The 22,496-nt window shown below is 55.0% G+C and overlaps 1 protein-coding gene across 1 annotated transcript in view; it reads right to left on the bottom strand.

Moving 5' to 3' along the window:
- Positions 1–3,742: 3,742 nt before the first annotated feature.
- The window catches only part of EPPK1 (epiplakin 1), a 28,983-nt gene continuing 10,229 nt past the window's right edge, over positions 3,743–22,496 (bottom strand). The window contains exons 2-6 of the mRNA XM_058814974.1: positions 14,049–14,234; positions 13,909–13,982; positions 12,384–12,639; positions 4,071–6,726; positions 3,743–4,010 (exon numbers count right to left, since the gene is read on the bottom strand). Coding sequence (XP_058670957.1) covers positions 3,743–4,010; positions 4,071–6,726; positions 12,384–12,639; positions 13,909–13,982; positions 14,049–14,234 — 3,440 coding nt within the window. The remainder of the gene's footprint in view (positions 4,011–4,070; positions 6,727–12,383; positions 12,640–13,908; positions 13,983–14,048; positions 14,235–22,496) is intronic.

Below are 22,496 nucleotides of genomic sequence, written 5' to 3'. Positions count from 1 at the left end.
TGTTACATTTTAAACCCTAAAAACTCCTCTTTGGGCCCCTTCTTCCAAGCTGTAGGGTGTGCTCTGACCCCTGGAGCTGCCTGCAAGCAGAGGGTGTTGTTCCATCAAAAGGGGATTACCTTCAGCCAGCTACACCGTTGTTTTCCCATTGTTCAGTAACTAAGGGATCTCAAAGCTTGCTTTCATTTCAATCTCGCTGATGGTTTCCATATTCTCAAAATCTTTTGCCAGACAATCATATTTATAAGGCTTCCCTGTTTCATCTTCCCCAGCACCTGGCTGCTCTCCTGCCCCTGGAGGCATTTCCAGAGGGGCAGAGGGTGCCAGGCAGGGCTCTGTGTGCCCCAGCTGTGGAGCAGGGGCAGAGGCAGAGCTGAGGGAGGAGCAGAGCAGGAGCAGCTGCTCAGGACAGATGTGCAGGGAGATAAAACCGCCCAGGGCAGCCTTATCAGGGACAGGAGTGGCTCTGCTCGGGCTGATGGAGGGGTTGGCACGTGAGAAAACGGGCTGGGACACACAGGAACGTTGGGGGCTGCAGGAAAAGGAGGGCAGGGCTGGCCTGGGAGTGCCCTGGTGGGTCTGGGAGCGTCTTGGTGGCCCCAGGAGTGCCCTGCTGGTCTGGCAGGGCCCTGCCGGCCCTGCCAAACCCTTCCATGGCTCCATGACTCTGATCATTCTGCAGGCAGAGCCGCTGTGGGCACTCCCTCTGCTGTCCCACCGTGCCCGTGGGCACGGTTTGGGATTTGCTGCTTTCCCGTTCCTTTTCCAGCAGCTCAGGTCCCGTCCTGGAGCTTTCTCTGTCACCCCCCCCCCCCGTACCACGGAGCCAAGGCGTTTTCTGGTGCCACATTCCCGCAGGGATGGGGTCAGTGCTGCATTCCCAGGGGATGGGGTCCCTGCAGTGCCACATTCCAAGGGGATGGGGTCAGTGCCGCATTCCCGTGGGATGGGGTCCCTGCAGTGCCACATTCCCATGGGATGGGGTCGGTGCCACATTCCCGCAGGGATGGGGTCAGTGCCGCATTGCCGTGGGATGGGGTCAGTGCCACATTCCCATGGGATGGGGTCGGTGCCACATTCCCGCAGGGATGGGGTCAGTGCCGCATTCCCGTGGGATGGGGTCCCTGCAGTGCCACATTCCCGCAGGGATGGGGTCAGTGCCGCATTCCCGTGGGATGGGGTCCCTGCAGTGCCACATTCCCATGGGATGGGGTCCCTGCAGTGCCACATTCCCGCAGGGATGGGGTCAGTGCCACATTCCCGTGGGATGGGGTCGGTGCCACATTCCCATGGGATGGGGTCGGTGCCGCATTCCCGCAGGGATGGGGTCGGTGCCACATTCCCGTGAGATGGGGTCGGTGCCGCATTCCCGCAGGGATGGGGTCAGTGCCGCATTCCCGTGGGATGGGGTCCCTGCAGTGCCACATTCCCGCAGGGATGGGGTCGGTGCCACATTCCCGCAGGGATGGGGGTCCCTGCAGTGCCACATTCCCATGGGATGGGGTCGGTGCCGCATTCCCATGGGATGGGGTCAGTGCCGCATTCCCAAGGGATGGGGTCGGTGCCGCATTCCCGTGGGATGGGGTCGGTGCCGCATTCCCATGGGATGGGGGTCCCTGTCCGACCTCCCCGTGCCCCGGCAGCGTTCGGAGCCGCTCCATCCCTCCCGTTATGCAACGAGCTCGTAACTATGCAAATGTATTCCGCTCCCGGCTCGCACAACCTCCTGTTTTTCTTCAGCTCCCGGCTCTCAAAACCTCCTGTTTGCTTTCAGCTCCCGGCTCTCAAAACCTCCTGTTTTCTTTCAGCCGCTTTTTTTGGAAATGCAGCGCTTCCTGTGGGAGAGCAGCCCGAGTCCCCGGAGCCATCCGGAGCCATCCGGAGCCATCCGCAGCCACCCGGAGCTGTGCCAGCCTCGGGCTGGGGTGGCACCGGGTCCCTGCAGAGGCACCCGGAGCCCTGCCAACCTCGAGTGGCATCGTGTCCCTACAGAGCCATCCGGAGCTGTGCCAGCCCCGGGCAGGAGTGGCACAGAGTCCCCGGAGCCATCAGGAGCTCTGCCAGCCTCCCTCAGGTGGCACCTAGTCTCCGGAACCCTGCCAGCCCCGGACAGGCTGCAGTGGCACCGGGTCCCTGCAGATCCCTCCCCGCCCTGGTTTTGAGCCCCCCGTCTGCATCCCGCAGCCCCCCGCGTGTCCTGGAGCCCGCAGCGCCCTGTCCGTGCCAGGAGCGATGACGCGGGGGCTGCAGTGACACCCTCAGAGCGGTCACACGGGGGCCACAATGTCACCGTCTGTGTCACCCTGGGGGCAGCGACACGGGGACCACAGTGCCACCCTCAGGGCAGTGACACGAGGGCCACAGTGTCACCCTTGGAACAGCGACACAGTGGCTGCAGTGTCACCATCTGTGCCGCCCTTGAGGCAGTGACACGGGGGCTGCAGTGCCACCATCTGTGCCACTCTCGGAGCGGTGACATGAGGACCGCAATGCCACCCTCAGGGCAGTGACGCAGGGACCGCAGTGTCTCCATCTGTGCCACCCTCAGAGCAGTGACACAGTGGCTGCAGTGTCATCTTCGGGGCAGTGACACGGGGGCTGCAGTGTCACCCTCAGGGCAGTGACACAGTGGTTGCAGTGCCACCATCGGGGCAGCGACACAGTGGCTGCAGTGTCACCCTCAGGGCAGTGACACGGGGGCTGCAGTGCCACCACCGGGGCAGTGACACAGTGGCTGCAGTGTCACCCTCAGGGCAGTGACACGGGGGCTGCAGTGCCACCACCGGGGCAGTGACATGGGGACCACAGTGCCACCCTCGGGGCAGTGACACGGGGGCTGCAGTGCCACCACCGGGGCAGTGACACGAGGGCCGCAGTGCCACCCTCGGGGCAGTGACATGGGGACCACAGTGCCACCCTCGGGTCAGTGACAGGGGGGCTGCAGTGTCACCCTCGGGGCAGTGACATGGAGGCTGCAGTGCCACCATCTGCGCCACCCTCGGGGCAGTGACACGGGGGTCACAGTCCCAAGGCTCCCGGACACCCCCCAATCCCCTCTGGGAAAGCTCTGCCGGGCAAAAGAAATCTCAGCACAGCCAGAGATGAAACAGCAGGAGTTTATCCGAGCTCCACATCAGCACATCCCACATCAGCACATCCAGGGGTGGGACAACAGGAGTTTATCCCAGCCCCACATCCAGCACATCCCACATCCAGCACAGCCAGGTGAGACAGCAGGAGTTTTTCCGAGCCCCACCCCGCCCCACACATGGGTTTGTCACCACAGAGATACACGGAGGGATCCGAGGAGCAAAGCCCCACGAGTACCCAGGACCCTGCTGTGCCAGGATCACGGTCAGTGGTGGGACACATGGAGGGACATGAGGAGCAAAGTCCCACTGGATCTCAGGACCCTGCTGCGCCGGGGCTGGGTCAGTGGTGGGACACACAGAGGAGTCTGAGGAACAAAGTCCCATGGGTGCCCAGGACCCTGCTGTGCCGGGATCACGTTCAGTGGTGGGACACATGGAGGGACCCAAGGAACAAAGTCCCACCGGATCCCAGGACGCTCCTGTGCTGGGGCCAGGTCAGTGGTGGGACACACGGAGGGACACAAGGAACAAAGTCCCACGAGTGCCCAGGACCCTGCTGTGCTGTGGCTGGGTCAGTGGTGGGACACATGGAGGGACCCAAGGAACGAAGTCCCATGGGTGCCCAGGACCCTGCTGTGCTGGGATCTCGGTCAGTGGTGCCGGGGCTGGCTCTGCTCCAGCCGGGGCCCGGTGGTGATGGTGGTGGTGATGGTGATCCTGTTCACCATCAGCCCTCCCGAGGGGTAGGTGTCCAGACACGCCTCCCGTTTGTACTCGGACACCTGCTTGGAGGAGAGCAGCTCCCACACGGACACCCGGCGCTCCTGGGCCGGGTCACAGGTGATATAGGAGCCCTCGGAGCGCAGCAGGTCCATGGTGTGCGCGGGGAGGGCCCTGAGGTGCTGCTCCAGGCTCTGGCTGGCCAGGCTGCTGGTGGTGCTGAGCAGCTCCTGGATGGGGAGGGTCCCACCACGGTACAGCTCCAGAAGCTCCTGACGCTTCTCCTCGGGGATGTGCTCAGAGAAGAGCAGGTCCCACAGGGAGGTCTGTGTGCCCTGGAACTCCCCCACTGCCACCTCGGCTCTGGTGGCCTTCAGGGTCTCCTCCCAGGCCCCATCCCCATCCAGGGCCGTGGGTTCAGCCTCTGTGGCCACCGGCTCAGCCCTGGGACCACCCACAGGTGCTGCTGTCTCTGCTCTCTCTTCTGCTGCTGTCCTGGTGACAATGGTGGTGACAACGGTCCTCACCTGCTCCAGGCTCAGCTCTCCTGCCTCGTAGAGCTCCAGCAGCTCCCTCCTGTTCTCCTGGGGGATGTAATGGGAGTGCAGCAGGTTCCACAGGGACACCTGCCTGCCCTGGAACTCTGGAGCCTCCACGTGGACCATTGTGGTTTTTAGGGTTGTTTTCCAGGCTTCCTCTTTGGGATGGTGGTCACTTTCCTGTCCTGCTGCTGTCACAGGATCATTGCTGGAACTCTTGACTGAAATTTGGAATTTCCTGCCTGCAGATTCATTTTTCTTGATGAGAGTGGTGACAACAAGGATTAACTGCTCCAAGGGCAGTGTCCCCCCACGGTACAGCTCCAGCAGCTCCTGCCGCTTCTCCTCAGGGATGTGCTCAGAGAAGAGCAGGTCCCACAAGGAAGTCTGTCCATCCTGGAACTCCCCCACTGACACCTCGGCTCTGGTGGCCTTCAGGGTCTCCTCCCAGGTTCTATCCCCATCCAGGGCCGTGGGTTCAGCCTCTGTGGCCACCGGCTCTGCCCTGGGACCACCCACAGGTGCTGCTGTCTCTGCTCTCTCTTCTGCTGCTGTCCTGGTGACAATGGTGGTGACAACGGTCCTCACCTGCTCCAGGCTCAGCTCTCCTGCCTCGTAGAGCTCCAGCAGCTCCCTCCTGTTCTCCTGGGGGATGTAGCGGGAGTGCAGCAGGTCCCACAGGGACACCTGCCTGCCCTGGAACTCTGGAGCCTCCACGTGGACCATTGTGGTTTTCAGGGTTGTTTTCCAGGCTTCCTCTCTGGGAGGTTTGTCATCACCCTCCTCTCCTGCTGCTGTCACGGGGTCCTTGCTGGAACTCTTGACTGTAATGTGCAATTTCCTGCCTGCAGATTCTTTTTTCCTAATCAGAGTGCTGACAACAGTTGTCATCTGCTCCAGAGTTAATAACCTCTCATGGTACAGGTCCAGCAGCTCCTCCCTCTTCTCCTCGGGGATGTAATCAGAGAAGATCAGGTCCCACAGGGACACCTGCTGTCCCTGCAGCTCCCCAGCCGGCACACTGATGGTGGTGCACCTCAGGGCCTCATCCAGGTGTTCTGAACAATCCTTTCCACCCTCCCCAGCCGCTGGCACTGCCCTGTTTATGCCCCTGGTGTTCACCACCCGCGCGGCGTTCGCGGCCTCTGTCCGGTTCACCATGGTGGTCACCACGGCACCCACCTGCTCCGTGCTCAGTATCCCTGCCCTGTACAGCTCCAGCAGCTCCTGACGCTTGTCCTGAGGGACGTATCTGGAGAAGAGCAGGTCCAGCACAGACACGTTTTGCCCCCGGAACTCCCCAGCAGTAACACGGACCGTCATGGACTTGAGGGACTTCCTCAGCTGCTGCTCCTGGACCTGTGTGTCCTGAGCTGGGGGTGACGCCCTCGCCTCATTGTTGGGCTTGGCGGTGGGTGAGCCCAGAGCCCCGCTGTCCCTTTCTGCTGCCGTGATGGTGGCGGTGAGGACCTCGATCATCTGTGCAATGCTCACTGCCCCCGCCTTGTATCTCCTGAGCAGCTTCTCTCTCTGGTGCTCGGGGACGTAGCGGGAGAAGAGGAGCTCCCAGACGGTGACGCTCTGGCCCTGGAAGAGCCCCACAGCCAGCGTGGTGCGGGCGGCCTGCAGGGCTCTGCGGGCATCCTCGCTCAGCTGGTAGAGCACGGAGCCCTTGTCCATCAGCTGCAGCATCAGCAGCCCCGTCTCCGGGTCGGGCACGCAGCGGCGCAGCAGCTGCAGGTAGGTCAGGTTCTCATGGGTGTTGGGGTCAAAGCAAGTCCTCGTTTGATTCTCGGGGTTGGAAAGGATCTGGTTCATCTCTTCATCGAAGTAGCCACGTTTGTAGGCCACCTCCACGGGGACACGGTGGCCGCTTGTGGGGTCGATGATGCCGCCGGTGGCGATCTGGGCCTGCAGCAGGCGGATGCCGTGGTCCCTGACGATCAGCCCCTTCTGCATGGCCTGGAACAAGGACATCTTTTGTCCCGTGTAGGGCTCTGTGTACCCGGTCACGGCTCCCTCAGCCGACAGCAGCTTCTCATAGAAGTCATGGCCCACAAGGCCCCGAGCCAGCGCCTCTGTCACCGAGAGCCGCGTGGCGCTGCCCGGGTCCGTGAGCAGGCCCGAGGCCGCCTGCGCCTCCAGCAGCACCAGCGCCGTGCCCGGGCTCAGCATGCCCCTCACCATGGCCTCGTGGATGCTCAGCTTCTTCCCCTTGGCCTGCATGAAGACTCCGGCGATGAAGCTGCCGCCGCTGTCCCCGTCCATCTCCTTGTGCTCACCTGGGCTGCTCTGCTCGTTGTTTTTGGAGCATCCACTCATCTTCCTCATTGTCTCTGGCATGGAATCCTGCTCCTGTGGCGTGCTGGGCGTGTCTGGGGAGGGAGTGAGACATAAACTTTAAGTAATTTATAGATTTTAGAGGAGCTAAGATTTTAGTTAAAGATAAGATTTATTGGAGTTGATTAAAATAAATGGGTAGGCCTTGATGAAGTTAAGAGTTAGTAGTTAACTAATAACTGATTGTTTGTCAATGCAATGTTTGGTTAGCTGGGTTTATAATGAAGAATATAGAAACTGATAAATAACTTTTAGAACATAAGATAATTGTGGCCTCCCCTGTTCTGAAACCAGTTGAAGATGGGGAATGGGAGTTCTACCAAGGGTTCATTTGTCAGATTTGCGTTGAAAAGGTAGAAAGGTCAGAACAAGGAAGACTTAATTTATTTCCTCATTTCGGGACCCCTCCCCATGAAAGGGACTACCGACTCATTTCAAGGAACAAACTGTGCATGCTTAATGGCTTTTGAACTAATTACCATGATTAATACCTTTTGAACTAATTAGCATAGGAAGCGGGGAATGGGTCATGAATATGTATTTGTATTTTGGGTATTCAGTACTTGTATAGATAAAAGGGCTCTGTAATCACCTGTAAATTGAGATGTGTGTATTTGGGAGCTATCCCACAATAAACAAACACTTTCTAACTATAAGCTTTCAGAGAGTTTTTGGATATCAAAATCCATAGATCAATATCCATACTGGGAACGGGAGGTACCAAAGTCATGAATGTGTATTTGTATTTTGGGTATTCAGTACTTGTACAGATAAAAGGACTCTTTAATCACCTGTAAATTAACACTTGTACAGATAAAAGGGCTCTGTAATCACCTGTAAATTGCAATGTATATTTGGGAGCTATCCCACAGTAAACACACACTTTCTAACTCTAAACTGGGAGAGGTTTTGGATATCGGTACTGGATCAGTATCTATATTTTTTAATAAATCAGGAGGAACAGAGAGAGTCCCTGGTAAGTCACAAATCCCTGTGTGGGTTTCACAGTGGGGTCCCCACAGCCAAGAGGGGATCTTGGGAAATGTGAGGGTCCCTCTGACTTTGCTGGGGATCCCCAAATTTCCTGTGTCCCCCTCCCCAAATCTGAACCCCTGACTATTTGGGGACCAGCAGCATTTATTGTGGGCTCCCCAAGGGTGGGGAAGGGCTTGGGAGAGATTTTGGGGTCCCCAGGAGGGCCAGAGAGACCCTTGGGGGATGTGGGGGTCACTCTGGCTTTTCTGGGACCCCCAAATTCACATTGCCCCCTCCCTAAATTGGAACAGGGGAGCACAGCAGTGTTTATTGAGGCGGCTCTGGGGGGGCTCAGGGTGGGGGAAGCCCCTCCCTGGAGGGAGCCCAGGAGAAGCAGGGAGGGGCATCGGGGCCTTTGCTGCCCCCTCAGAGCAGCCCAGGGTGCAGCTGGGGTGGGCAGAGACCTCTGAGGGCAGCGCACGGGTTGGCGACAGACACACAGCGCACAGAGAATCACCATCTCAGCAGCAGGGGCACCCTGCAGCCCCCCAGGGACCCCCTGCTCCCCCGGAGCCCCACACCTGTGCCCTCAGCCCCTCTCCTCTCCTGTTCCTGGGGGACACAACCACCGCTTCCCTTTGGGCTGGTGCCAGCAGATTCAGGACCTTGCCTTGAGTTTTAACTCTCATATTTTCCTGGAGTTTTAACTTTCCTATTCTCCAGACTCTGTACTGCATTGGTAACTCTGAGCTCCGCATAAATGTCAGCAAGTTCTCCTCTGTCCCAGACATCTTTTTATGAAAATCCTTTCCTTAGGATTTTTCCTCCTGAGAAGCTGGGAGGCCTCGGGAACAAAATGTAAACAATGATTATCTGCTGCTGTGGAATGCAACAGGTGCATCTGTGACTGGTCTCATGTAGATGTTAAGAATTTAAGGCAAATCACAGCCAGCTGGCTTAAACACAGTGTCCGAGCCACAAACCTTTGTTACCATTCTTTCTATTCTATTCTATTCTATTCTATTCTATTCTATTCTATTCTATTCTATTCTATTCTATTCTTAGCTTAGCTAGCCTTCTGAGATGAAACCTTTTCTTCTATTCTTTTAGCATAGTTTTAATGTAATATATATAAAATAAAATAATAAATCAAGCCTTCTGAAACATAGAGTCAAATCCTCGTCTCTTCCTTCAACAGAAAACCCTTGTGACCACACTCCTCACAGCTCAGTCACACACAACAATCCTTTTCCAGCCGCACAACCAAGGACACCCTCACAGCCTCAGGCCCAAAAAGTGCAAACAAAAGCGAATTGAGGAGAGCAAGCTGGGAGGATGTGGCTGCATAACCTGTAATTGGAGCTGTAATTGGACAATTAGCCCCGATATGCAAACGAACCCAAACTTATAAAAGAGTGAAAAGTCATGACCCATCATCCACCTGGGGTGTAGCCACGGCTGGGCTCTGGCACTGCCCAAGGTGTGTCCTTTGAAGGCCCTTTAATAAAAACCTGCTTTATTTAACCCAGTCTGGCCTCTGTCCTGGGGATGGTGGGACACAGGGCACAGCCCGGGTGTGTGTGTGGATGCTCCTGGGGGCTGTGTGATCCCACACCACCCTGGCACTCCACAGGGCACGGGAATGGTCTTAGGGATGGATGAGAGGCTGTTCAGACCTGGGGGCAGCAGCAGGAGCTGAGGGAGAGCTTTCCCCTGGCTCTGGGCTCTCTCTCTGGGTTCTCCGGGTCTCTGCTTTTTCCAAGGCCACTGTGCAGGTAGAGACCCCTGTCACAGACATCTTTTATGGAAAATACTTTCTTTAGGATTTCTTCCTCCTGAGAAGCTGTGAGGCCTCAGGAACAAGATGTAAACATTGATTATCTGCTGATGTGGAATGCAACAGGTAAATCTTTGATTGGCCCATGTTAGATGTTTCTAATTAATGACCAATCACAGCCCAGCTGGCTCAGAAAGACAGCCGAGCCACAAACCTTGATTATAATTTTTTGCTATTCTCTTCTTAGCTAGCCTTCTGAAGAAGTCCTTTCTTCTATTCCGTTAGTATAGTTTTAATGTAATATATATCATAAAATAATAAATCAAGCCTTCTGAAACATGGAGTCAGATCCTCATCTCTTCCCTCATCCAAGAACCCCTGTGAACACCATCACAGATCCCGAAACCCCGTCCTGTCACCCTCCTGTCCTACAAAACCAGGCTGTGTTATTTAATGAAGAAATCACAGATGCATCATGGAATCCCAGGATAATCTGGGTGGGAAGAGGCCTTAAAACCCATCTGGTCCCAGCCCCTGCCACAGGCAGGGATGCCACCCACTCCCAGGATGTCTCGCGTTGTCACCTGGTCCCCTGTAAACACACTCCCAGCATCTCCAGCATGGTGCAGCAGCGATGAGGCCACAGCCTCGTAAAAGCAGCAGAATCGAAACCCAGAGGATCTCCTGGGGAACACCCATGGCCCGTAAACTCCTCTGAGTGACACTAATGACACGTTATCAGAGTCACAGCTCCAGTCCCTGGCTGTTTGCTGAGCACTGGGGATGTCTCTGAGTCACTGCTTTGATCCATTGAATCCTGGATTGATGCTGGGGCGGAGGCACCGCGGTGGGGCTGAGATTCACCCACAGCCCCAGCCCAGCCCCTGCTGTCCGGGTCATCCTACTCACCATCATTCCACCAGCGGTCTCCTGGATAGTCCCTCAGCCCAAAGCAACCTATGGACTACCTTGGCCAAAGCCCTTGGACAAGACCACATCTGTCTCTCCACAGACAAGATGAAAACCATGGTGAATGACATCAAGAGAGAAACTGACAGCTGGCTGAGAGGACTGTTCAAAGGCTGGGGACTCGGGCTGGTTGGGATCTGTTCTGAAAACTGCGATTTTAGTATTGTTTATTCTAGTCATTGTTATTGTCGTTGTTAGCATTGTTTTCGGGCTAATCAAACGCATGGTTCTCAAGTTAATTTCAAGCCCATCTCCCCCTCCTGAAGTCTACCATTTGGAAGCCCTCCGTGCTCCAATGGATGACATGGAAGCCTCAGTGGAAAACAGTGACCCGCCTGAAGCAGAGGAACCGATTTACCAATCAGGTAAGGAGGGAGAAGTTTCAGGGGACAAATGACACCTGGATGGCCCAATGTCCCCAGGGCTGAGAGGCATCTTTTGAACTCTGCCAATCACACGACGCCCTTGCTGGAATGCCAAGATTGACGGACAGCACTCAGCAGGGGCAAGGGAGGGGAAGGGAGAGGGTATTGGCACACCTGGGGAAAGAACCGGGATACTGAGACAGGCTATTACATCACACTGCAACGTCCAGGGACCCTCCCCTGGCTCTGTCCCACTCCTGTCCATCCCTGCCCAGCTCCGAGGGTGCAGGGGAGGTGATGGGCTGGCTGTGCCACCTGCCAGAGTAGCACTGGGTCCTGGAGAGCGATGTCACCCCCTGGTGCAGAGGGAGGTGATGGGCTGGCTGTGCTGCCTGCCGGGGTGGCACTGCCCACTGGAGCGTGGTGTCAGTGATCCAGTGACTCCCACTGCTCCAGCCCTGGATCCAGTGATTCCCACTGCTCCAGTGATTCCCACTGCTCCAGCCCTGGATCCAGTGATTCCCACTGCTCCAGTGATTCCCACTGCTCCAGCCCTGGATCCAGTGATTCCCACTGCTCCAGCCCTGGATCCCACTGATTCCCACTGATCCAGCACTGGATCCAGTGATTCCCACTGCTCCAGCGATTCCAACTGCTCTGAACCCTGGATCCCAGTGATTCCCACTGCTCCAGCCCTGGATCCCAGCGATTCCCCCTGGATCCAGTGACACCTTTGTAGGACACGGCTGTCGTGTGAACATCCGGCACCGCCAGCCCGTTTCCCAACCGCAGCCTGTCATTAGCAGCTCTCATTAGCAGCTCTCTAATCAGCCTCCGGGGCCGGGGCTGGGCTGCACTCGCAGCTCCCGGGGCTGGCTCGGCCAGGAGGCTCCGGTGGGAGCGGTTTATAGCCGGGGCCAGCCGGGGTGGCCCCAAAACAAGGGGTCCCCAGCCTATAACTGCCCCGGGGACAGAAATCACACCAGTACCCCCAGTACAGCATTGACACAGGGAGGGAAATCACACCAGTGCCCCCAGTACAGCACTGACACAGGGACAGAAATCACACCAGTGCCCCCAGTACAGCGCTGGGGACAGAAATCACACCAGTGCCCCCAGTACAGCGCTGGGGACAGAAATCACACCAGTGCTCCCAGTACAGCCCATCCTGGGGACAGAAATCACACCAGTGCCCCCCAGTACACCACTGAGGAGGGAAATCACACCAGTGCCCCCAGTACAGCCCAGCTCCTGCCCACTGCCTTCTCTCCAGGCTCCTGGCCAAGCCCCACTGCTCCAGCCCCGGATCCCAGTGATTCCCATTGCTCCAGTGATTTCCACTGCTCCAGCCCCGGATCCCAGTGATTCCCATTGCTCCAGTGATTCCCATTGCCCCAGCCCCGGATCCCAGTGATTCCCATTGCCCCAGCCCCGGATCCCAGTGATTCTCATTGCTCCAGTGATTCCCATTGCCCCAGCCCCGGATCCCAGTGATTCCCATTGCTCCAGTGATTCCCACTGCTCCAGCCCTGGATCCCAGCGATCTCCACCGTTCCAGCCGCAGTCCCGGGTTGGTCCCGCAGCTCCCTCTGTTTCCCTCCCGCACCCCAGCTCTGCTGAAGCACCGGCGACACAAAACGCGTCACGCAGAGCAGCAGCTCCCGCCAGCCCTGGTGCCACTCGGTCACTTTGTCCTTTCCCAAAAAGGACCAGTTTCTGCCCGGAGATCTCCCGCTCACCGATCCCGGGAGTTTCAGCAGCTCTGCCCGGAGTTTGGGACCGGGGCGAGGTCCCCGCTCCCCGTGCAGGTCCCCTGTGTGGCCTCGGTGACCCCAGGTGGGCTCTGTCCTCTGTCCTACCTCCTGGCCGTGAATCCAGAGCAGCTGGATGGCCGGCAGGCTCCGATGATGATGATCCTGATCCTGATCCTGATCCTGATCCTGATCCTGATCCTCCTCCTCCTCCTCCTCCTCCCGCCGGCTCCCAGCCAGGTGAGCGGAGGCGCAGGTGCCCGATTTAAATCCTGCCCTTCCCTGCCCCTGGGGACGGCAGGGAGCCCTGCCCCGTGCTGGGTGGCCCTGCCCTGGGCTGGCACAAGGGAGCAGAGCTGGAAAACTGACCTGGACTGGCCACGGAGCCCCCCAGCTCTTCTAATGCCTGCTTTAGCGGCAGGTGCTGTCACAGTGAGCGTTCCCACGCCACACGGGCCACCTTCAGGGTGTGATGGAATGTCCTGACAAACCCTGTCTCCACAAATGAGCCATTATCCCTTTGGCAATTGTTGTGGTCAGCCTCGGAAAGCACATCCCAGCTGTTTGAGTAATTACACCAAAAACTTAAATTTCTGTATGCAAAATATTGGGGAGTAGCATTGTGCTTTGGAGGATCACCTTCTCTCCAATCATTAGCTGTAAACATAAAGTAGAAGTCCTGTCAACCTCAACAACAGGTGTCTGTGCCTCGCTATGTGTGACTGCCCCTGTGGGCTCCTGTGTGATTCCACGCACCTGGAACAGGGTCCTGTGTGACCCTGTGTGTGACTCTGTGTGTGTGTGTGTCTGACCCTGTGTGTGTGACTGCCCCTGTGGGCTCCTGTGTGATTCCACGCACCTGGAACAGGGTCCTGTGTGACCCTGCGTGTGACTGTGGCTGTGGTGTGACCCTGTGCAGGTCCCTGCTGTGACAGTGTGACCTTATGTGTGACCGTGTGACCCTGTGTGTCACTGTGTGACCTTGTGCAGGTCCCTGCTGTGACTCTCCATGCAGGTGACTCTCCTGTGACTGTCCCATGAGCCTGGACACACAGGACAATGTACGTGTGAGTCATGGGTGGCTCCCCGTGCGTGGGGACACAGGTGACACACGGAAAGCCGCTCACACCCAGGTGTGCCCGTGTCCCGCGTGGCTCGGTGCCTGCCCCGGGGGACACAGGTGACACACGGAAAGCTGCCCTCACCCAGGTGTGCCCGTGTCCTGCATGGCTCATGGCTCGGTGCCTGCCCCGGTGGCAGGAGGGGCTGCGTGCCCCAGTCCTGCCTGTCTGTCTGTCCTGCTCCGGAGCGCATTCCTGCCGGCGTGGGCGCTCCCCAGACCGGCTGAGCGGCTCCCGAGAGCTTCTCCCTGTGACTCACCGGGAGGGGGCTCGGCTGCGGGGAGCGCACCTGGCCCAGGTACCCTGTCCTGAGGGGGTGGTGGCTCCGGGACCCTGCGGGGAGGGCACCTGGCCCAGGTACCCTGTGCTGTCTTGGGTGGGGGAAGGCAACGCCAGGACCTGGCAGGAAGCGCACCTGGCCCAGGTACCCCGTGCTGTCCTGGGGGGTGATGGCTCCAGGACGCACCTGGCCCAGGTACCCTGTGCTGTCCCCATGGGGAGGTGGCTCCAGGACCCACTCCTGAGGCTTTGCTCCCCACTCTGGAGCCCTTCCCAGGCTGACATCTGCTCCCAGCTCAGGAAATTCTCTCAGGAAAATGTTTCTGAGCAAAATTTTAAATGTTTTGCTCAGAAGGAGCTGAAGCATTTTCCTTATTTGGGTTTTTCCGCTAAATAAAATTTAAATTGTTAGATCGTCAGGAAAATGTTAAGAATGAGCATGTTTCTGGGCAAAATTTTAAATGTTTCACTCAGAAGAAGATGAAGCATTTTCATGAAATAACTTATTTGGGTTTTTCTGATAAATTAAATTTAAATTGTTATATCTTCATATATAAATGACATAACTGAGTTCTAGGTGAAATATTTGCCAACCCTTTTTACTCTGAGCTATTTCCAACTACATATTTTTACAATCAAGAGAAGAAATGTAAACAGAAGTGATAGAGCTTTTTGTATTCATTTTCATAAAAGAATTTATTTGGATTTTTCTGCTAAATAAAATTTAAATTGTTTGATCTTCATATGTAAATTTGACACAACTGAGTTCTAGGTGAAATATTTGCCAACAGTTTTTACTCTGAGCTAGGAAAAACTATTTCCACTACATATTTTTTAATAAAAAGAAGATAGGTAAATAGAAGGGATATATCTTTTGTATTAATTAAAAAACAGCAGCTCTAGGTCAGAAAACAACAAGGCTTCTTAAATCTTTTGTAGCCATAATTGCAGCATAACTGGAACTTCACTAATTGCATTTCTCTTGTCATGGGCAGAGAGCGACAGGACAAGGGGCGGGGCAGTTTTTAACTGAAAAAGGGGATTTATTTAGAGGAGATATTGGGAAAAAATCCTTCCCTGTGAGGGTGGGCAGGCCCTGGCAGAAATTGCCTGAACCACCTGTGGCTGCCCCATCCCTGGAAGTGACCAAGGCCAGGTTGGATGGGGCTTGGACCCCTGAGGTTCCTCACACGGGGCACCAGTTGTGGGGGTCCCAGTTGTGGGGGTCCCAGTTGTGGGGGTCCCAGTTGTGGGTTTCTCTGGGTCTGGATTGAAGGCACCTGAGACAGTAATCCATGTTCAGACTCAGGTGTTTATTATTTCTTACCAGTAAAACGGTCTCACAACCGTGATTTCAGCAGCCTGTCATTAGACGGCACAAAATGGCCAACAATCTCTTGGTACAAGGCCTTTTAAGACTAAACTATCCAATTAAGAACTGACACCTGGATTATTTCCCTTTCAACCCAATAACTGATCCCGCAGAGCCCACAATGCGGACTTTTCTGCCCAATTACAAAATACCACCCAAACCCATGAGGAAGAAACCCAGGACGACACCCTGTGCCCTCCATCTTGCTTCCATCCTCAGCACACTAAAAATCCCAAAACCTCAATTTCTCAGCAAGTGATACACCTACACTGCTCTCTATAATCTATTTCACTCTTTTGGATTACATTGGGATATTGGGAATATATTTGGGCATTTGGGGATATTGGGATATTTCTGGTAGAGGGCACAGAGAGGGTCACAGAGCCCTGGGGTGAAAAACGCCAATCACTTGTTTTTAGAATTTCAAAAGTTTAATAGTAATAAAATGGTTATAAAAATAGTAATATAATTAAAATAATAATAATTTGGACAATTAGGATTTAGGATAATATGAGACAATAAAAACAAAGAGTTAGGGACAGTCTGGGTACCTCTTTCTGGGAAAAATAAGCCCGAAAAAGGACCGACGTTAACAGAGGATTAACCCTTAAAAGCAACAGCCTGTTGCATATTCATACACCTCATCTATGATGCATAAATTGCATTCAAACACAGGATTCTGTCTGGGCAGTGTCAGCTGCTTCCTCTGAATCCTGACGGCTCTTCAGGGCTGAGTGAGGCAGGAAGAAGTTCGTTTGTTCTGATGATGGAGCAATAAATTATTTTTCTCTGAAAGATTTAGATGTCCTGTGGCTGCTCTCTGGTGCGAGCCCTCTCTTTTAAAAAAGTATCTTACATAGCATAGTTTCTATTTTAACATTATGTCATAACCTAAAACCGTATTCAACACGCTACTTAAGAAAATTAACACAGCATCACTTTCTAACATAACACATATAACATTGTATTTAATATTTCCCAAAAGCCAATAATAAAATTTGCGTTTTTCACCCCCGGGATGCCCCCGGGCTCCCTGGCTCCCCTGCAGCTGCCCGGGAGCCTGGCACAGACACACCTGGGCCCGGGCACTGCCAGCCCTGCGGCCTCACCTGCCGGAAGGTGTGGGAGTGGTGGCTGGAGCACGTCGGAGCCACATCAGAGGCTGGGAGATGCCTTTCCCAGGGATGGTTCAGCGCTGGGGCGTCTGGGGAGGGTTTTCCTGCAGTGATTGATTTGGGAAACCTCCAGGGGCGGAGCTCAGGTGCTGACACTGCCACCGAATCCCTTCCAGCTGGGGCTGGGGATGCCTCAGGTTTTGGCTTTTCTATTTTTCACATTCTGTGCTGCTTTTCTGTGGGTCTGGGCTTCATATTAGGAGATGGTGAGCTCTCTGCACAGAGTAGGGAGAAAAACAATTCCTGCTCTAGCTGGGGACCAAGGACAAAATGACCCAAATTTCAGGTCCAAGAGCACAAACACCGTGGGCAGGAGAGAGAAAAACAAGAAGGATGGGACTTCATGGGCTAAAGCTGTAATTGGACAATTAGCTCCAATATACAAATGGACCAAAACTTATGAAAGTGTGAGACCCCATGTGCTGTTGTCCATTTTTGTAGCCATTTTGGATCCAAATCTCAGCCCCAAGTGTGACAGTGGTCACAAGGGTTTTCAGGGTGAGAGAGAGGCGAGAATGTTGACGTCATGTTCAGAAGGCTTGATTTATTATTTTATGATATATATTCTACATTATGACTATACTAAAAGGAATAGAAAGGAGAAGTTCTCAGAAGGCTAGCTAAGCTAAGAATGGAATAGAAAAGCAATGAATAACAAAGATCTGTCTCTCGGCAGAGAGCAAGAGCAGCTCTGCCGTGAGTGGTCAGTAAATCCAAACATCCACAGGAGACCAATCACGGATCCACCTGTTGCATTCCACAGCAGCAGATAACCATTGTTTACACTTTGTTGCTGAAACTTCTCAGCTTCAGCAGGAAAAAATCCTAAGAAAGGATTTTAATGAAAAGATGTCTGCGACACCCCAAGAGCACAAACAACATGGGCTGGAGAGAGAAAAACAAGACGGATGGGACTGCATGTGCTAAAGCTGTAATGGGACAAATAGCTCCAATATGCTAATGGAGCAGAACTTATAAAATGTGAGACCCCCATGAGCTGTTGTCCATTTTTGTGGCCATTTTGGGTTGTGCTGCCCAAGGTGGATCCATTGTGGCCCCTTAAAAAATCCCAGCTTTATTATTCAGCTGTGTCTGGTTTCTGTTCTAGGCCAGCCTTCACAAGGCATCACTGGAGCACAGGTCCCTGAGCCCCTGTGGCTGCTGAGGCGTTTTCCTGAGGAGGGGGATGCACAGAGCCCTGCCTGCCCTGGGGGTGGCAGCCCCTGCCCCTGGAAATACCTGAGCACAGGTAGAGCATGGCAGAGCTCTGGTTAATCCACCCTCAGGGTGTGCCAGAGCAAAATGACAGTGAATGACCCCTGGGTATATGAACAGGGTGGTTTTAAAACAATGCGATTGTTTTATTCCATAAAATAAAATTAAATTTAATTTAAGTGCCAAGGAAGGATGTGACTGTCTCTGTTATTGTCTATAAAAATATAGAAGTCCATATTGCTTAAGAAAATATATAAGGAGAAAAGAAAGAAGGAAAGGAAGGAAAGGAGGGAAAGGAGGGAAAGGAAGGGAGGAAGGGAGGAAGGGAGGAAGGGAGGAAGGGAGGAAGGGAGGAAGGGAGGAAGGGAGGGAGGGAGGGAGGGAGGGAGGAAGGAAGGAAGGAAGGAAGGAAGGAAGGAAGGAAGGAAGGAAGGAAGGAAGGAAGGAAGGAAGGAAGGAAGGAAGGAAGGAAGGAAGGAAGGAAGGAAGGAAGGAAGGAAGGAAGGAAGGAAGGAAGGAAGGAAGGAAGGAAGGAAGGAAGGAAGGAAGGAAGGAAGGAAGGAAGGAAGGAAGGAAGGAAGGAAGGAAGGAAGGAAGGAAGGAAGGAAGGAAGGAAGGAAGGAAGGAAGGAAGGAAGGAAGGAAGGAAGGAAGGAAGGAAGGAAGGAAGGAAGGAAGGAAGGAAGGAAGGAAGGAAGGAAGGAAGGAAGGAAGGAAGGAAGGAAGGAAGGAAGGAAGGAAGGAAGGAAGGAAGGAAGGAAGGAAGGAAGGAAGGAAGGAAGTGAGGGAGTGATAAGGAAAGCGAGAGAGTGAGAAAGCAAGCAAGCAAGCAAGCAAGCAAGAAAAGTAGATAATGGGGGTCTGGACCCGAGGCGAACGGTCCCTCGGCAGGGCGAGACCCTGGGCAGGGTTACAGGGTTTTATCTTAGGCGGGGTTTGACCCTCGGCAGGGCCGGACTCCGGGCGGCGCTGCTGTCACCTGCAGGGCAGGTACCGGCGGTGTTTGTGTCACCTGCCGGGCAGGTACCGGCGGTGTTTGTGTCACCTGCCGGGCAGGTACCGGTGTCACTGCTGTCCCCTGCCGGGCAGGTGCCAGGGCGCTGCTGTCACCTGCCGGGCAGGTACTGGCGGTGTTTGTGTCACCTGCTGGGCAGGTACCAGGTGTTGGAACTCAGCACATCCCTCTGGGTTTCCAGAGTTGCCGGGACCCCTCCCGGGGGGCTCGGAGACCCTGGCACACAGCCCAGAACACCTGTGGGTTTGATTATGACCCGTGGAGCAAATTGCCAGCTTTGTATGAAGACCTGAAAGAAGTTTAAATAGTGTAATTATAAAATTATCACTAGGTGAATAAGTAGATTTTGGTGTTTTTAGAATGGGAGGTTTGGGGACAAGATGGAGGGATTTGGGCATGTCCAGCCTTTCTTCTTCTTCTCTACCTCCATCTTCTGCTGCAATGTTGGCATTTTGGGAGTGGTTTAGAATAGAAATTCACTGTCTAACATAGGTGATAGGTATTGGAAAGTAATTGTAAACATTGTACATGTAGTTTGTGGTATAAAGAGGTAACACCGCCCCGGAGGCAGGCAGAGTGCCTCTGTCTGTCCTGCTGAGCGGACCTCAGCTGGACAGGAGAAAAATTTTATAGATAACATACAATAAACAGCTCTGAGACTGAGAACTGAAGAACTCTGACTCGTTCTGTGAACGTGTGGGCCTAAACAGAGACTTTTCACCCGAAACAGAGACTTTTCAAAAATCTCGGGGCTGCGATTAACAGCTAAACTCCCGAGAACCAGGGCACTGCTGTCACCTGCAAGGCAGGTACCGGCGGTGTTCCTGTCCCCTGCAGGGCAGGTACCGGTGGTGTTTGTGTCCCCTGCTGGGCAGGTAGTGGCGGTGTTTCTGTCACCTGCCGGGCAGGTACCGGTGGCATTTCTGTCCCCTGCTAGGCAGGTACCGAGGCACTGATGTCACCTGCCCGGCAGGTACCGGCGGCCGCCGCCCCTGCTCCGCCTCTACCCTCCCGCCCGCACCGGCGCCTTGCTCAGGAAAGAATAACAAAAATAACAAAGTTCCCTTTGAAAAGCCACTTGGAGTCGGCCCATCCCCGCGCCCAGGGGACGGGCACGGGCAGACACGGGCTCGGACAAAAATGCTCTTTATTGCGGCTGGGAGAGATTGCACAACCCTGATCTCTGTGGGAAAGGTGTTATCAGGTATCCTGTGCCTGACTCGTGGTTCCTGGGAAAAAGGGATGGGCCAGGCTTTTCCTGGTGCTCAGGACACCTGGCCTGTGGCAGGGCCCGGGAGGGAAAGAATCTGGGGGGGCTGGGGTGGTGCCAGGGATGCAGGGATGGTGCCAGGGTCACTGGGATGGTGCCAGGGTCACTGTGGTGGTGCCAGAGCTGCAGAGATGGTGCCAGGGACACTGGGATGGTGCCAGGGCTGCAGGGATGGTGCCAGGGTCACTGGGGCAGCACCAGACCTGCAGGGATGGTGCCAGGGTCACTGTGGTGGTGCCAGAGCTGCAGGGATGGTGCCAGGGCCTCTGTGGTGGCACCAGGCCTGCAGGGAGGGTGCCAGGGTCACTGGGGTAGTGCCAGGGCTGCAGGGTGGTGCCACCAGAGCTGCAGAGATGGTGCCAGGGTCACTGGGGTAGTGCCAGGGTCACTGAGGTGGTGTCAGAGCTGCAGGGATGGTGCCAGGGTCATTTGGGTGGTGCCAGGGCTGCAGGGATGGTGCCAGGGTCACTGAGGGGGTGGTAGAGCTGCAGGGATGGTGCCAGGGCTGCAGGGATGGTGCCAGGGTCACTGTGGTAGTGCCAGGGTCAGTGTGGTGGTGCCAGAGCTGCAGAGATGGTGCCAGAGTCACTGAGGTGGTGTCAGAGCTGCAGGGATGGTGCCAGGGTCATTTGGGTGGTGCCAGGGCTGCAGCCATGGGAACACCATGCTGGCCCTGCCCTGAGAGTGTCCTAAACCATGTCCCAGTGCAGCAGCCACAGTGACCCTGGCACCATCCCTGCAGCCCTGGCACCACCCCAGCCCCCCCAGATTCTCTCCCTCCCACACCATGCCACAGGCCAGGTGCCCTGAGCACCAGGAAGAGCCTGGCCCATCCCTTTTTCCCAGGAACCACGAGTCAGTGCAGCAGCCGTGGGGACACCGTGCTGGCCCTGCCATTGAGACTGTCCCAAACCGTGTCCCAGCGCAGCAGCCACGGCGACACCATGCTGGCATTGCCCTTCAGAGTGTCCCAAACCATGTCCCAGTGCAGCAGCCATGGGGACATTGTGCTGGCCCTGCCCTTGTCCAGACTGTGTCCCAGTGCAGCAGCTGTGGGGACACCACGCTGGCACCAGCACAGTGGGACGTTACAGACACACCCCAGGGACTCAGCACTCCCTGCTCCTGTTTGCCTCCGTGGAAGGGAGAATTGGATTTCCAGGATGAGAAAACTCCTGGGAGATGTTATTGTTTGTTTCACGCAGCTAAAGGGGGGCTATAAGGCAGCTGGAGAGGGATGAAGGCCTGGGGTTCCAGGACAAGGGGGAATTGTGGAGATTCTCAGTTCAGTCAAAAAAAGAAGAGAAACCATTTATCCTAGGCTGAGCCTGGGAATCTTAGATGAAAGAATTCAAACAATTATTATCTCTCTTTCTGTAACTATTGTTTATGGTTATGGTTCCTCACAGTGTGCTATTCATTGTCACCAAGAAGGTGAGAATTTTTCTACTTTGACACCAATCCGGTCCCACTTAGTGTGTGAGTCTATTAAACTCACTGCTTCTTGCTAACAGAGATTTTTCTTGAGCCTTCTGATCTACCTGAAGCCTGGAGCCTTTCTTTCCATCCCTGGCTGAACAGCATCAGGGAATGGCTTCAAATTGGAATAACGTAGATGTGGGTTAGCTATTGGAAGGAGTTGTCCCCTGTGAGGGTGTGAGGCCCTGGCACAGGTGCCCAGAGCAGCTGCGGCTGCCCCTGGATCCCTGGCAGTGCCCAAGGCCAGGCTGGACAGGGCTTGGAGCAGCCTGGGACAGTGGAAAGTGTCCCTGCCCATGGCAGGGGGTGGCACGAGGAGACTCCTTCCCACTCAAACCATTCCATGGTTCTGTGACTTCTCTCCCATTAATTTATTGCCTCATTTTCTGAGCCCCTGCAATTCTCTGGGCCCCACAGCTCCTCTACCTTTGTTCCCAGGTATCAGCTGCACAAGCCTGTGGCCAAAAGTCCATTTTCCAGGACATTAACAGGTTAATTAAGGCAAACACCCCAAGGCAGCACATTTAAGCAGGCTAAGTTTCTTCCCATTAAACAGCAGTAGAATTATTCATCCCTGAACTGCACGGGAGAGTGGCTCCAGGGCTGTTCCTGTGCTCCAGCACGTGGCTGAGTCAGCTCAGGACACAGGAGGGCAAAAGGAGCAGGAGGGAAAGGAGGCTCCACCATGGATGGACAGACAGAAAGTACAGCACAGCCAGATCCACTCCAGCTCCGGTGAGGATCCATCCCCATGGAGGATTCACAGAGGGAGGGAAAGCACAGCGAGAGAGCAAACCATGGTTTGTGCTCCAGACACCTCTGGAAAGGCAGGACAGGCTGGGGCATGGAGAGCAAACACATGATGTGTCCCACGCCAGTGACACCCAATGCAAGCCTGGCATCCTGCCCACGCAGGAATCTGCTCTGCACGCTGTCCTGGCTTGAAAACTTGCACCTGAATGTAATCCTGCAAAGCTTCTGGGGAAAATAGCTGGCATATGCAGGAAAAAGAGGCAGAGAATAAAAATACCACTCGCGGCAGC

The sequence above is a fragment of the Ammospiza caudacuta genome, chromosome 1 (assembly GCF_027887145.1).
Source record: "Ammospiza caudacuta isolate bAmmCau1 chromosome 1, bAmmCau1.pri, whole genome shotgun sequence".
Lineage (NCBI taxonomy): Eukaryota > Metazoa > Chordata > Aves > Passeriformes > Passerellidae > Ammospiza > Ammospiza caudacuta.
This window is presented reverse-complemented; position numbering and strand designations above follow the sequence as displayed.